Source organism: Ornithorhynchus anatinus, chromosome 14 (genome assembly GCF_004115215.2).
Source record: "Ornithorhynchus anatinus isolate Pmale09 chromosome 14, mOrnAna1.pri.v4, whole genome shotgun sequence".
Taxonomy (NCBI): Eukaryota; Metazoa; Chordata; class Mammalia; order Monotremata; family Ornithorhynchidae; genus Ornithorhynchus; species Ornithorhynchus anatinus.
In genome coordinates, this window is record NC_041741.1 from 14,331,606 (window position 1) to 14,348,270 (window position 16,665).

Sequence of the window (16,665 nt, forward strand, 5' to 3'; positions counted from 1 at the left end):
TCCTCTAGGAAATCTCCCTGATTAAGTTTCATCACCCCAGGTTGTGCCAACCCAGTAGCCACCATTAGTTCTTATGTTCATACAACCATCCTGAGAATTTTCAAGTATTATACGCAATATTTATTCATTAACTTGTCTCTCCACCTTTTCTTCTTTCTATTCTTGCCAACACCAACTGTCTCTTTGTTTCTCCTCCTACTCTTTCTAAATGATATGACAGCTTGTTTTCCCCCATTAGATTGTAAACTCCTGAAGGGTAAGGGAACGAGTCTCTTACTTTTATCGTCCCCTCCCTAGTACCTAATAGAGTGTTTGACAGAGAATGGGTATGGAATAAAAACTAGGTGGTGAATGAATGAATGACATGTATAATATGCTAATTTTAAAATACTTTAGGGATCAAAATAATCAAAAGAAAGAGTGCTTCTGGTAGACACGTTATTTTATTTATTTTAGAATTCTCTTGGGGCAGTGCTGAACAGCTCCTTCTGTTACTCGTTCTGTTGAAACAAAATGAATCATCATCGTCAGTCTCACTTTGGTCTGCTGTAGACCCATTTAACGCTTTCTTCTTTAGCTGTGTTAGCAGTTCGAGGTGTTCAAGTAGGAAATGTAGGAGAAATGGGGAGAGGCTGTTATTGGACGATCTCTTATTTATTTGTGTCACATTTCTTTAGATAGTTTGATTTTTTTTCTTTCTTGACAGTTAACTTTATCAGAACACAGCACTATCTTCCTTCATTTCTAAATGTCACAGTGGAATGTGTAACTGACAAAGGTGGTCATCATCAAACTCCATGAAACTCCAGCACTCCTATTTGTAAATAGAGAGCTATAGGAAGCATAATTTCTGTGAAAATTAGGAGTGGAATGAAACCAAAGGCAAGCTTTCCTAGGTTTCAGGACATTGAATAAGGTGGCATCAAGGTGTTAGAAATGGGCACAGAGCAAAATGGAAGGCTCGCTCCGATTAACAGTTCCCTGATGTCCTGTAGCCCTCCCTTTGGCTAGGATTTGGGATTTACTTCTTCAGGCGGGCTAAGATAAGTATTTGCATCGGCGTGATAGCAGTTTGGAGAGAAAAGGGCGGATTTTGACAATGTTATGGAGAATCGACAGGATTCGGGGATGGTTTGCCTATGTGGTTGAATAGATCCAAACACTCATCATCTGCCCCCTTGACTACTGCATCGGCCTCCTCGCTGACTTCCTTGCCTCATGTCTCTCCCCATTCTGATCTATGCTTCTCTCTACTGCCTGGATCATTTTTATCGAAGATCATTCAGTCCATATCTCCCCACTCCTCCCAGACCTGCAATGGTTGCCCTCTGCATCAAAAATAGACTCCTTTCCATTGGCTTCAAGACACTGAATCTGCTTTCTTTCTGTAGTGCTATAGTTACCTTGCTGAACTCTTACTACAACCCTACCCCCGTACTCCATTGTTCTAAGGTTGGCGCTACGTTTGTACCCCACCACCGACCCCTTGCCCACATCCTCCTTTGGACCTGGAACTCCCTCCCCCTTCTCATCTGACAGCCCACCACTCTCCTTACCTTCAAAACCCTCCTAAAATCACATCTTCTCCAAGAGACTTTTCCTAAGCCCTCATTTTCCTTATCTGCCCTCCCCTTTGGGGACCTTCAGGTCGACGCTTCTGGTCGACTCTGCCCTTGGCTGTACCTTGGATCCACTTTGATTCTCACCTCAGCATCACAGTATTTACTATACTAAGCACTTGGGAGAGCAGAATGCCACAGAATTAGCAGACACGTTCCCTTCTCGTAACGAGTTTACAGTCTAGAGACTGTACACTCCCAAGTGCTTATTACAGTGCTCTGCACACAGTATGCGCTCAATAAATGCCATTGATTGACTGATTACACTGTCTAGACGGTAATCTCATTTTGGGCAGAGAACATGTCTACCAACTTGGTTTTATTGCATTTTCTCAAACTCTCACTACACTGTTCTGTTACAATAAGCACTTAATTTCCCCCCCTTCTAGGTTGTACGCTCTTTGTGGGCAGGGAATCTATCTGTTTATTGTTGTATTGCTCTCTCCCAAGCACTTAGTACAGTGCTCTGCACGGAGTAAGCGCTCAATAAATATGATAAAAAAGCACTTATGTTCATATCCTTATACTCGCCTACTTCCCCAACCTGTATTCTACTTGAATGATTGTCTCTCGACCCTGGATTGGGCAGGGATCATGTCTACCAACTCTACTGACTCCTACTTTCCCAAGCGCTTAATACATTGCTCTGCCCATAATAAGCATTCAGTAAATACGCAGCCTGTGTGACCACTGCTCAGAACCCAATCCAGGAGTTCTACAGGGACCATCTTCCAGCCCCGGGAAAATGTTGAGCTGTTGCTCTTGACCTGTCCTTAGTTCCAAACCACTGCTTGCCCCTGGAGTAGCCTCGTTCTTTCATTCATTCACTCATACAATTGTATTTATTGAGCGCTTACTGTGTGTCAAGCACTGTACTAAGCACTTAGGAGAGTAAAACATAACAATGAACAGATGCATTCCCTCCCCACAATGAGCTTGCAGTCTAGAGGGGAAGGCAGGTATAAATATAAATAAATAAATGAATTACAGATATGTTCTATGCCATAGGGTTCGATCAATCAGCAAATCAATCAATGGTATTTATTGCGCCCTTACTGTATGCAGAACACCGTTCTAAATGCGTGGGAGAGAACAATACAACAGAGTTGGTGGACACTTTCCCTGCCCATAGTGAGTTTTACATTTTAGAGGGAGAGACGGGCATTAATATAAATAAATTATGGCTATATATTACAGATAGAGGGAGATTATCTTCTGGACAATGAGAATCTGGCTCAAAAATCAGTGAAAACTTCAAGCTCTTCATTGGAAAATGCTATGTAAATACAGACTATTCTCACCCTACTTTGGAAGGCTCAAATATGGACCTTTTTCAATTGGGGGATTACAAAGACATGCAACAGTGTTTTATCAATTTTTTTTAAACGAAAGAAGCAAGAGCCGTGCTTCAACTCAACTTTCGTATGAATTAAACCTCTGGAATGAACCCAGTATTTTCCACAGGCTCCATAAGCTCACTGTGGGCAGGGAACGGGTCGACCAACTCTTTTATATTGTACTCTCCCAAGCATTTAGTACAGTGTTCTGCATGCAGTAAGTGCTCAATAACTGTGATTAATAGATTCCACTCTTTCTAAACTAAGCTTGCGTGGGCTGGGAACATGTCTATCAACTCTGTTATACTGTACTCACCCAAGCGCTTGGTACGGTACCCCGCACACAGTAAGCGCTCAGCAAATATGATCGATTACACTCTCTCTAGACTGTAATCTCATTTTGGGCAGGGAACAGTCTACCAACTCCACTACATTGTCCTCTCCCAATTCATTCATTCATTTAATTGTATTTATTGAGCATTTACTGTGTACAAAACACTGTACTAAGCACTTGGGAGAGTAAGAGAAAACAATAAACAGACTCATTTCCTGCCCACAATTAGCTTACAGTCTAGAGAGTGCTTAGTGCAGTGGTCTGCAAACAGTAAGCACTCAGCAACCAGTGATTGATTACACTCTCTGTAGACTGCAAGCTCGTTGTGGACAGGAAACAGGTCTGCCAATTCTATGATATTGTCCCTGTCCCAAGGGAAGCCTGGGAGTAGGGACTGAGGACTTGAATGGCAACAATATGGTGCCTCGGCAAGTGCCACTGGTCATCTGATGACACTTTCCCCATCACATGTCTGTAGAGAAGCAACGTGGCCTAGTGGGTAGATCACGGGCCTGGAAGTCAGCATGTCCTGAGTACTAATCCCGGCTCCGCCACTCGTCCGTTGTGTGACCTTGGGCAAGTCACTTCACTTCTCTGTGCCTCAGATACCTCATCTGTAAAATGGGGATTCATACTGTGAGCGCCAGAAGGGACATGGAACGTGTCCAACCTGATTAGTTTATATCTACCCCAGCCCTTAGTACAGTTCGTGGCCCACGGTAAGCATTTAACCGATACCTTTAATGACAATATGTCTGCTCAAAGTCACCAGCCCGACCTAGCTCTGGACGCTTCTGGATGCCAAGTCTAAAATGAAATATTTGGAGTGCTGCGTTTAAATGCGTAGTAGCCAGCTGAGAGTTAAACGAGATCAAAATCGTGAACAGAGCAAGTTGGTAAAACGAATCTGTCCTCATCCTTCCAAAAGCCTTTCACGTGTTGATTTCTCCAGAACTTTTAAGGGTTTTAATGTCGAACATGAGTCACTGTTGAAAGCAGCATTAATTTTCAAACCGTATTAATGTTCGACGGCCTTCCGTAGAGCCGCACTGAGTTTCCAAACAGAATGAAAATAGCTCGTGGCTTTTAAAAAATGTCTATTATGTACTTTCAGGCAAAACTGTCGACCATGCAACGAGCAAGAGAAATTGCCATTCAACAATATCAGAAACTAGAAGAAGAACTGCAGACACTCCGTGTTTATTACAGGTAAGATCGTTTACAGCCTGGGGGAGAAATTGGAATTCAGGTTTAACGGGGATTTTTCTTCCGGGTTTGACCAGGGCAAATCGAGGAAAAGATAGTCCAGATGAAGCAGGAGTTTGCAGAACTTAAACATTGATGTAATTTAAAGAATGTTATGGATTGTGTCATATAAAATACTCACTTTTTCCCAGTGGGGAAATCTGTTTTCTAAACAGGTAAGCATTGCTCTGCAAAAAGGGAATGAAAGAGACAAAGACAGCACCCTCACGGGCCGCCCTTCATTTTAGAAGATGACGAGTCTGACACTGAGAAAATATTCAGTCCTCAGAGAGGGGTGTGGCCAAAAAGACCAAGTTGTAACTCACCCTTTATTCCACATTGTGTGCCTGTAAAGGTTGTTTATGGTCACACTGGTGTGTTTATTACTCGCAGTGTCTGTCACTCTTTCAAATTCTTTACCCTGAGAAGCATCATGTCTTAGTAGAAAGATCATGGGCTTGGGGGTCACAGGTCGTGGGTTCTAATACCAGCTCTGCCACTTAGCTGTGTGACTTTGGGCAAGTCACTTAACTTCCTGTGCCTCAGTTACCTCATCTGTAAAATGGGGATTAAAACTGTGAGTCCCATTTGGGACAACCTGACTACCTTGTATCTATCCCAGCGCATAGATCTATGCTTGTCACATAGTAAGTGCATCACAAATACCGTCATCATTATTGTTATTATTATTCAACTTGCCTCTTTTTCATATGGTATGTGTTAAACGCTTACTATACGTCAGGCACTGTACTAAGCGCTGGAGTAGATACAAGGTAAGGAGGTCACGCAACAGACAAGATTTCATAGATCTTAGGAGAGCACTGAATAAAGAAGCCGTGTTGTCTAGTGGAAAGAGTCTGGGTCTGGGACTCAGAGGACCTGGGTTTTAACCCCGGCTCTGCCGCTTTTGTGCTGTGTATCCTCGGGCAATCACTTCACTTTTCTGTACCTCAGTTACCTCATCTCTAAAATGGGGGTTAAGAGTGTGAGCCCTATGTGGGACAGGGACTGTGCCCAACCGGATTATTTTATATCTAGCCCAATGCTAAATACAGTGGTTGGCTTATAGTCAGGGTTTAATAAGTCCCATTGAAAAAAAAATGCCATCGGGGATCCGGTTTTCGGTTTCAAATCCCGGCTTCACCACTTCTTGGATTTTAGGCAAGCCACTAAACTTCTCTGTGCCTCAGTTACCTCATCTGTAAAATAGGGATTAAGACTGTGAGCTCCATGCGGGACATGAATATATCCAACCTGATTAGCTTGTATCTGCCCCAGCGCTTATTCCAGTGTCTGGCACATATTCAGTGCTTAACAAATACCATTAAAAAAGTATTTAACACACTCACATGCCCTGAAAGGGTCTACAAGAGTCTACTTGGTAATGGCATGGCTGACTGGGACTGTGAGCTCGTTGTGGGCAGAGACTGTGTCTGTTCATTATTATAGCGTATTCTCCCAAGTGTTTAATACAGTGCTGTGTACACGGTAAGGGCTCATTAATAATAATAATAATAATGGCTTGTGTTAAGCGCTTACTATGTGCAAAGCACTGTTCTAAGCCCTGGGGTAGATACAAAGTAATCAGTGTCCCGTGTAGGGCTCATAGGCTTCATCCCCATTTTACAGATGAGGGAAATGAGGCCCAGAGAAGTTAAGTGACTTGCCCAAAGTCATACAGCTGACAAGTGGCGGAAGCGGAATTAGAACCCATGACCTCTGACTCCCAAGCCCAGGCTTTTTCCACTAAGCCACGCTGCTTCTCCAATAAATATGATTGAATAAATTCAAGGGTGCCCTGTCTGCTCCATTCCCCATTGGCTCTGGAGTAAACAGGGATAACAATAATAGTAGTAGTGGTATTTGTTAAGTGCTTACTATGTGCCAGGCACTGGACTAAGCAACAGGGTGGATACAAACAAATCGAGTTGGGCACAGTCCCCGTCCCACGTAGGGCTCGTAGTCTCAATCCCCATTTTACAGATGAGGTAATGGAGGTGCAGAGAATTGAAGTGACTTGCCCAGGGCCACAGCACAGCAGACAAATGGCAGAACTGGGATTAGAACCCATGACTTTCTGACTCCCAGGCCCGTGCTCTGTCCACGGGCCCCACTGCTTCCCTGGCGGGGGTCCCATCCTGTTCAGTTATTTCTACACAGTTACGCTTCAAGACACAACAATAGGCTTGGATGCAAATGTCAGATTCACCTCAGCTCCTCTGGGAAACTTCTAACTCAACAGATTTCAAGCGGGACTCCAGAGTCCTAGAGACAGTCATTAAACAACGGCTCTGTGCGGACGATTGTGCCCCGGAGGCACACACCCAAAAAGACATGCAAATAATTGTAAACTGCTTCAGTGAATCAAGCAGGTGTCACCGGCTGACATGAGCTGGAAGGAGAAGTGAGGTGATGTGTGAGACTGGAGAGGAAAGAAGCTGATGAGCTGGGATGTACCGGGAGAACAGTGGGAATACGATTACTAATCGAAGGACTTAATATTAGTAATGATATTTTTTGAGGACTTACTATGTGCCGAGCACTGAACTAAGGGCTGGGGTGGATACAAGGAAACCGGGTTGGACACAGTCCCTGTTCCACGTGGTACTCGCAGGCTCAATCCCCATTTGACAGGTGAGGGAACCGAGGGGCCAGAGAAGTGAAGTGACTTGCCTGAAAAAAATGGTATTTTTTAAGCGCTTACCTCGTGCCAAGCACTTTACTAAGCACCGGGGTAGATCCAAGCAAATAGGGTTAGACACAGTCCCTGTCCCACGGGCGGTTCACAGTCTCGATCCCTATTTGACGGAGGGGGAACCAAGGCCCAGAGAAATGAAGTAACTTGCCCAAGGTCACACAGCAGACACATGGCAGAACCGGGATGAGAATCCATGACCTTCTGCCTCCCTGGCCCGGGCTTACCAATGGTCGAGAGTTTCTTCTTGATGCAGGGAGGAATGGAGGTTTTTGAGGATTGGGGTGATGTGGACAGAAGGATGTTCTAGGGAAATGACAAGGGGAATAGGGTCAAATATAGTCTAGAGAGGGGAGAGGCTGGAGGGGTGGGGGGTGGCTCTGTGAAGGTCGATGCAGAAATCAAGTGTGGATATTAGGAGCGCTTGGGTGGGGAAGAAGGGGCAAATGCTGTCAAGTGTTGTGGAGAAAAAAGCGACAGGATTTGGTGACAGATTGAAAATGGGGGATGAAAGAGAGAAAAGCCAAAGATCAATCATTCAGTGGTATTTATTGAGCACTCTATTAAGCGCTTGGGAGAATAAAATGCAATAGAGTTAGTCACATTCCCTGCCCTCGATGAGGTGTGAGATAAAACTTATTAAAATTATATATTGTAAATTACTTACATTAGGGTCTGCCCCCTCTAGACTGTAAGCTCATCTGGGGCAGGGAATATGTCTTCCAATTATGTTGTGTGGTACTCTCCCAAGCACCTAGTACAGTGCTCTGCACATAGTAAAGGCTCAATAAATACCATTGATTGATTAATGAGCTTACAGTCTAGAGGACCAAGAGAAATAAATCGATTGTAAATGCTGCACATATTTTTAATGATGGATTAGGGGAGTATAAGCTCCTTGTGGACAGGGAATGTGTCTTGTATTTCTGTTGTACTTTACCAACTATACTGAACTGCATCAAGAAGGTGATCTATCAATCCTCTTGTTATTACTAATTACTAAGCGTAATCAAGTTTCCTCTTGGAAGTTGAGGTTATCATCTTGAGTGATGGGGAAGATGGTGGTGGTATCACTTGTAGTGGAAAGGTTAGATGGAGGAGAGGATTTGGGAGGGGAGATGAGGAGTTCAGTTTTGGCCATGTTGAGCTCGAGTGGGGTATCCATGTAGAGATTGCCAGGAGGCAGGAAGAGATGTGAGACTGTAGAGAAGGAGAAAGAATGGGGGGAAGAGCAGAGGGAGCAAGTCAGGGCAATGCAGAAGGGAGTGGGAGTGGAGGAAAAGTGGGGCTTAGTGTGGAAAAGCCTTTTGGAGAACATGTGCCTTCGATAAGGCTTTGAAGAGGGGCAGAGTAATTGTCTGTCGGATATGAAGAGGGAGGGCGTTACAGGCCAGAGGAACCTGTCTGCTGCTGTCTCCAGATAGCCTCAGCTAAGTCACGTGGATACTGAGAGAAAAAAAAAGGACAAAAGAGAAAACAGTGCCCGGCAATGTAGACTTCAAACATGACAGCACAGGAGTGGGCCTTTGTGAGCACGTCATCCAACTGGGTCCCATGTTGACCTTTTAGACATACAATGTGCTTACCTGTGAAGTTCACCACGGGTGGTGTCTTCGAGAACAAAAACGTGTGTGTGTGTGTGTGTATTACACTGGCTGTGTAAGATTTCGGGGAACCTTTCCCTCTACATCACCAACTGAGGAAAAGAGGGATGTAAAACCTGGTCCCATTCTGTTCAGCTTAGCCTTCACAGCCATGTTGAAGGAGGCATCATCATCAATAGACCTTGATGATAGATACAGGAGAACCTATAAACAAATGACGGGGCTGTGGAAGCCCACCCACAAAGACCTGCAGGTGACGACAGACTGATAATTCAATTGAGAAAGATCGAGTATACCTGTCTGTCACACCGCTGGAAAGGAGTGCGCACAAAGACCGACAGAATTGAACATTCACTGAATTCTGTTATCTGGGTATGCACATTAACTAATCATGCATGGATTGCTAAGGAGGCAGAGAAGCAAATTGAAAGGGCTATTGTGTCCTTGGGGAAACTCAAGGTAGAGGGTGCAGGCAACCTGGCATCATTTTTGAGGAAAACCTCCAGGGGTTACCTATCAAAACCACCCATGAAGCAGAAGCTCCTCGCTTTTGGATTTAGTCACTCAGTCGGCCCTCCCTCCTTCTTTCTAACACTGCTTCCCTCTTACTCCAGTCCAGCCCACCTACTCCGCTCCTTTAACACCAACATACTTCCTCTCAATCTCATCTATCTCGCCGTTGACCCCTTGATCACGACCCCCTTACTGCTGGATCTTCCTTCCCGTTCATATCCACCAAACCTCCACCACTCTCTCCATCTTCAAAGCCCTACTGAAATAAAATCCCCTCCGGGATGTCTTCCCTGACTAACCTGCCAAACCTCCACCCTATCCTCTCTCCCTTCTGCTTCACACTTGGGTCCCCACCCCCTTAAGCACTTGGACACTCCTCCACAGCATTTATGTACATATTTTTAACCTTCATGTCTCCCTTTATCTTTAATTTATTTTACTCCCTGTCTCCCCCTACTTGATTGTGAGCTTTTAAAAGGCAGGAATGGTGTCTACCAAATGTTTAGTACGCTGCGCATAACATGTGCTCAGTATATACCATCCATTGATTGACTGACTGAATTATAGGGTGCAATCTTTTATATGACTTAGAGACCTGGATCCATCAAAGATGTCATGTTCTAGAGCACTTCCGATAATGACACTTACTATTATTATTATTGTATTTGTTAAGCGCTGACTTTGTGTTGAGATAGGAGTCCGAACAACTCAGTCAGGCCTCCTGCATCCAAGCAGTGCTCATCCCATCGCACACCTGCAAGGTGAATGGGACATTTAGGAGCATGGATAGCCGCAAGGAACATATCTAAACAGCTGCTCTACAGCAAGTGGAAATGGGGAAACTGTCAGAAGATTAGGTAGAAGGAATAATTTGAAGACACAGTGAGTAAAACTTCAACCACGAGGATATCTGGAGACAGCAGCAGCAAAGTTCCTCTGGCCTGGAACACCCTCTCTGTTCATGTCTGACAGACAATTACTTTCCTCCTCTTCAAAGCCTTTTTGGAGGCCCATCTCCTCCAAAAGGCCTTCCCAGACTAAGCCCCACTTTTCCTCATCTCCCACTCCCGTCTGCGTCACCTTGACTGCTCCCTTTGCTCTTCCCCCCTCTCCCAGCCCCACAGCACTTATGTACGTATCTTTAAATTTATTTATGTGTATTGATATCCGTCTGCCCCCTCTAGACGCTGAGCTCGTTTTAGGCAGGGAATGTCACCTTTTATCGTTGTATTGTCCTTCCCAAGCTCTTAGTACAGTGCTCTGCACACAGCAGGTGCTTAATTAATGAATGAATTAATGAATTAACTAAGGTTAGCCTGATGAACAACAATCAGAAGTGGGCTGATTGTCTCGGAACAGTAGGCTGACTGCAAGCTCCTTGAGGGCCAGCATCATGTCTACCAACTCAGTAGAATTGTTCTCTCCCAAGCACTTATCACAGTGTTCTGCACACAGTAGGTTCTCGATAAACACCGTTGATCGATTGATTAACCAGAAGCTTCAGGAAGATCACGACGACAAGGGGGCTAGGAATGAAAACAGCGGGCACCGTGGAAAGCAAATGCAACAGGGTAATGAGGGACCAATACAGCACTGCAACGTTTCCTCGATGTGGAAGCGTCTACCGGTCTTCACAAGCAGTGTTCCGGTAGCACCTGATCAGATGCAACAGGGAAGAATCTGAAATGTAAAGAGTCAGACTCACATTTAGGATATGGTGGTCAGGTTTATACGTTTGGTTTCTTTTCCCCATCGCTGTGAACCTGTAGAGCTGCATTCCAAAACTCTGGAGGCAGAATAATGACATCCTCTTCCCTCCTCAAGGGAATGTCTGAATCCCAAGGTTTACTGACCTGCAGTGCTTCCTTATATTTCCTACTGCTTAGAGAAAATGTAAATTGAAGTGTTCGGTCGAAAACCAGATCCTGTTGTTTGTTGTAGAACAGGATTTGATTGTGCTTGGTAACAAGGATACTAGTCGTGTGGTATATTCTAAAGTTTTGAAAGACGTTGACTGTCATTTTCTCAATATATGTCCTCTTGGTAATAATCTCGCCTGTTGGGTAGGATGTTGTCTTAATTCCATAGATCCAAATTAGTTAGGAAAGTACAAGGACAGCGTGGCCTCGAGGATAGAGCATGAGCCTGGAAGGCAGAAGAACTTAAGTTCTAATCCTGGCTCCGCCACTTGTCTGCTGTGTGACTTTGGGCAAGTCACTTCACTTCTCTGTGCCTCAGTTACCTCATCTGTCAAATGGTAATTAAGATTGTGAGCCACATGTGGGACATGAATTATATCCAACCTGATTCACTTGTATCTACCCCAGTACTTTGTACAGTGCCTAGCACATAGTAAGCACTTAACAAATACCATAAAAAGTATCGGTAACCTAAACCAGCCTACCATGTCTACATTTTCTTCCTTCTTTGTTATATGTCTGGGTGAAACCTAAGATTTGCAAGAGAAGTCAGTCCCCTCTTTGGCTTATAAAAAGAAGAAAATCACGTGACCCAGTGCTGTCTCTTGTTCTTTTTGTTTGTCTTCCTTCTTTTCCTCTTCTCAGTTCCTTTTTAACTTTCTTCATCAACTTTCCACTTTGATGTATGGGCCTATCGAGGCTTTTCCCAAGCAGCTTGTGAAGGGTCTGAGTACTCAGTCGTTCTGATTTGTTAATTATTCAAGTCTCACTTCTGCCCGGAAGTCCATCCTTCTTTATATCGGGCAGAACCCTCCTCCCCTCATCTTCAAGGCCCTTCTGAAAAGACATCTCCTCCAGGAGATCTTCTCTAGCTTTTCTCTCATCTCCCCACCCTACCAACCCCCACAGCATGGAGTAGTGGTAGAGTCCAGGCTTAGGAGTCAGAAGGTCATGAATTCTAATCCAAGCTCTGCCACTTATCTGCTATGTGACCTTGGGCAGGTCACTTCACTTCTCTGGGCCTCAGTTACCATATCCATAAAGTGGGGATTGAGTCTCTGAGCCCCACGTGGAACAGGGACTGTGTCCAACCTGATTTGCTTGTGTCGACTGAATCCCCATTTTGCAGATGAGGAAACTGAGGCACAGGTGAATTAAATGACTTGCCCAAGGACTTATTGCCGAGTGAAAAAGACTCCAACTTGGTTCTAACAAGAAGCTTACTTTCTGCTTGCACTTTGTGATATATGATTCTCATAATAATAATAATAATAATATTTATCAAATGCTTGCTCTGTACCAAGCACAGTACTAGGCACTGGGGTAGATACAGAAATAATCAGGTTGGACACAGTCTCTGTCCCACATGGGCTTCGCAGTCAAAGTAGGAGAGAGTAGGATTTAATCCCCATTTTAACAGGTGAGGAAACCGTGGCACAGAGAAGTGAAGTGACTTGCTCATGATAACATAACAGACAAGGGATGGAGCCGGAATTAGAACCCAGGTCCTCCGCCTTCCAAGTCCGTAATTCATTCAGTAGTATTTATTGAGCGCTTACTATGTGCAGAGCACTGGACTAAGCGCTGGGAATGTACAAATCGGATTGTAATCAATCAGTCGTATTTATTGAGCACTTACTGCATGCAGAACCTGTACTAAGCAGTTGAGAGAGTACAGTATAACAGAGTCGGTAGATATGTTTCTTGAACACAATGAGATTTTTGTATAGAGGGGAATACAGACATTAATATAAAGAAATAAATTATGGATATGTGCAAAAGTGCTGTGGGTCTGAGAGAGGGGTGAATAAAAGGTGGATATCCCAGTACAAGAGCGATGCAGAAGGGAGTTGGAGAGAGAGTTTAGACTTTCAAAGGCCTCTTGGAGGAGATGTCCTTCTAATAAGACTTCGATGGCGGGGAGAGTGATCGTCTGTCTGATATGAGGAGAGAGGGCGTTTCAGGCCAGAGGCGGGACATGGGCGAGAGGTCGGTGAAGAGATCGACGAGAGCAAGTTTCAGTGAGTAGGTGGAGGAGGGAAGTGGGAGGGCTGGGTTGTAGTAGGAAATCAGGGAGTTAAGGTAGGAGGGGCAAAGTGAGTACTTTAAACCCGATGGTAAGGAGTTTCTTAGGGTAAAGTGTTGTTTCCACGCTGCACCCCTTCCTGTCCAGGCAGGTCCTTTATTATTTAATCTATGGCATTTGTTGAGCGCTCACTATGTGCAGAGCACTGTACTAAGCACTTGGGAGCGAACGATATAATAAATTCCTTTCATCTTCTTGGGATCAGCTTGGGTCGAGAGAGGGTTAATTAGCTGGTGGGTATCTGTAGCATTCAGGAAACTGTGTCCTTAAGCAGTGATGCACCATCTGATTGGTTGATCCAAAGATTTGGAATGCCCTGTTACCTCCTCTGTCAGGATAGAAGCCCAGACCGGGTGTACCTGGTGTTCAGGGCCAAACAAAGTTCATAAAATCCTCCTAATTCCACGTTCCTGTTCTCCATTGCGGAGGCGTGGGGCGGTGACTCGCTAATCATTGTTATACCGATTTCACAATTTTGCAATGGTGGGGTTTTTTCACAGCATTTGAAGCAATTACAGGAGTAATAGGAGCGTCTGAAATGTGAAAGCACCGAGTCCTTGAGACCCGGAGGAAATCGTACGACAGAAAGAGGTTTTGCTGTCAGTTCGTATTTTCCTGCAGGGAGAAACAGAGGGGAGCAGCCAAACCAGGGGTTGGAAACCCGAAAGGTTCTCCATTTATTGGTTTAAGAGCCCGTCGAAAGGGCCAGAATGTCTTTCCTGGACCCTCAAACCGACGGAAGGCCCGAGAGTGTGTGAGAAGTCAGGGCCGCCCCGCTGGACGGGCTGAAGCGTGGGCATGCCTCCCTCTTAGGGGGCACTTCTCTGTTAAAACCCTTTAAAAAGGCACAGTTTTAAAGAATTTAAATTGTCAGTCAATTGTGTTTATTCAGCACTTGCAGACCACTCTACTAAGCACTCGGGAGAGTCCGATATAACAATATGACAGACACACTCCCTGCCCACAGCGGTCTGGGAGTCGGGGGAGAGGGGCTGGGAAAGATAGGAAAAACAGGTCTGGGACACAAAGGGTGGCAAGCCAGAAGTTGGGATGGAGGGGAAGGAAGGAGTCAAGGTTGCTTTCTCAACTGTAAGCTCACTGTGGGCAAGAAATGTGTCAGTTATATTGTTATATTGTACTCTCCCAAGTGCTTAGTACAGTGCTCTGCACACAGTAAGCGCTCGATAAATATGATTGAGTGACTGGAGAATCGATACAAGTGGCAATCAACCGACAGTTAATCCATGGAATTTATTGAGCAGTCACTGTGTACTAAGCAATTTGAAAAGAATAATACAACAGAGTTGGTGGGCGTGACCCCTTCCCACAAAGAGCTTACCATCTACAGGGAGACCGACAATAAAATAAATAAATTACATAAAGAGATTATGGTGGAGTGTAAGGATATGTACATAAGTGCTGGGGGATGGAGAAGAATATCAAGTCAGACTTCTGCTGGCTTGACTTGGAATCGAGATTGTGTTGAAAATAACAAGCTCCAAATCTGAAATGTATCGCCGGTTCCTTTAAAAAGAAGATGAGTGGATGTGTGTGTGTGTGGATTTCTGGGTGCACAGTCCTGTTTTAGTGCTATTTTGTAGCTGCAGGATACTTTTCAGAACACGTAAAACATCAAAATGGGATTTTCAGAGAACTGTCCCGTGTTGGCTGCTGGGAGGGACAGGGCCGAATCATCAAGAAGGAGCATGGCTTAGTGGTTAGAGCATGGGCCTACTAGGAGTCAGAAGGACTTGGGTTCTAATCCCAGCTCTGCCATTTGTCTGAGGTGTGACCACTGACAAGTGGACTTGGGCAAGTCACTTAACTTCTCTGTGCCTCAGTTACCTCTCCTGCACGATGGGGATTAAGACCGTGAGCCCCAAATGGGATATGGACCGTGTCCAACCTGATTATCTTGAATTTTCCCCAGCCCTCAGTACAGTGCCTGGCACATAGTAAGCATTTAACAAATATGATAAAAAAAAATTTAAGGAGCTGAAATCCACGGCTAATAAGACCCAGGGCTGAGTTGGGCCACGTTTGAGGGAATGATTCTACTCTCCCAAGTGCTTAGTCCAGTGCCTACGGTAAGTGCTCAGTAAATGCAATTGACTGAATAACAGACTGGCCTTCTCTCTTTAATATCTTCTTAATCCAAATTGGCAGGGGCGTGACAGGAGGGATCTTTGCCAGATGCCAGACGATGATGATGACGGTATTTGTTTAGTGCTTATTATGTGTCAAGCACTGTTCTAAGCACTGGGGAATCAGCTCATCACTCTACTCTACATGGGGTGCCTCGACCCAGGGCACAAGCGTGCGTTACTATGAGTCCATGTTTTCACGTATTGATTTCAAACTGCTGGGACGTTCCAGCTAATAGTAATAATTACGATAGTTTATTAAGCGCTTTTTTATGGTATTGTTTTAAGTCCTTACTGTGTGCCAGGCACTGTACTAAACACTGAGGTAGATATAACTTAATCAGGTTAGACACAGTCCTTGTCCCACCTGGGGCTCATAGTCTTAATCCCCATTTTGCAGACAAGGGAACAGAGGCACAGAGAAGTTAAGTGATTTGCCCAAGGTCCCAGAGCAGACGAGTGAAGCAGCAGAGATTAGAACCCAGGTCCTTCTAACTCCCAGGTCCGCACCGTGAACCGAGCACTTTGCTAAATGCTGGGGTACGCACTTGCCATGACTTCTTCCCCTCACGGGGCTCTCGGTCTTAGAGGTAGGGGGGAACAGCTATTTAATCTCTGTTTTACAGATGAGGTGACTGAGGAGCAGACAAGTGACTTGTTCAAGGTCACACCGCAGGCAAAAGGTGGAACCAGGATTAAAAACCAAGCTTCCTGACTACCGGTCCTGTACTTTTGTTCTTATGCCTCACTGCCTCTCACAACCGTGTGCCTCTGTAAATCATTCACTTTCTCAGTCAGTCAGTGGTATTTACTGAGTTCTTACTGTGTGCAGGGCACTGTACTAAGCTCTTGGAAGAATACAGTACCATAGAGTAAGAAGATATTCATTCATTCGTTCAATAGTATTTATTGAGTGCTTACTATGTGCAGAGCACTATACTAAACGCTTGGAATGTACAGATCGGTAACAGATAGAGACAGTCCCTGCCCTTTGACGAATTTACAAAGATACGATCTCTGCCATTAAGGAGTTTTCAGTCTAATAGGAGAGACAGACAATAATATGTATATATGTCTCTATGTATTGTGCGTCTATAATATGTAATATACAGAATGGTATAATATAATATATTATTATTTTATATATGCATTATATAATACATAAACTG

General features: G+C 44.6%; 1 protein-coding gene across 1 annotated transcript in view; it reads left to right on the forward strand.

Annotated features, from left to right (window-relative positions):
- The window catches only part of MIPOL1 (mirror-image polydactyly 1), a 163,002-nt gene that overhangs the window by 88,792 nt on the left and 57,545 nt on the right, over nt 1-16,665 (forward strand). Inside the window, exon 7 of the mRNA XM_029079299.2 lies at nt 4,405-4,499. Coding sequence (XP_028935132.1) covers nt 4,405-4,499 — 95 coding nt within the window. The remainder of the gene's footprint in view (nt 1-4,404; nt 4,500-16,665) is intronic.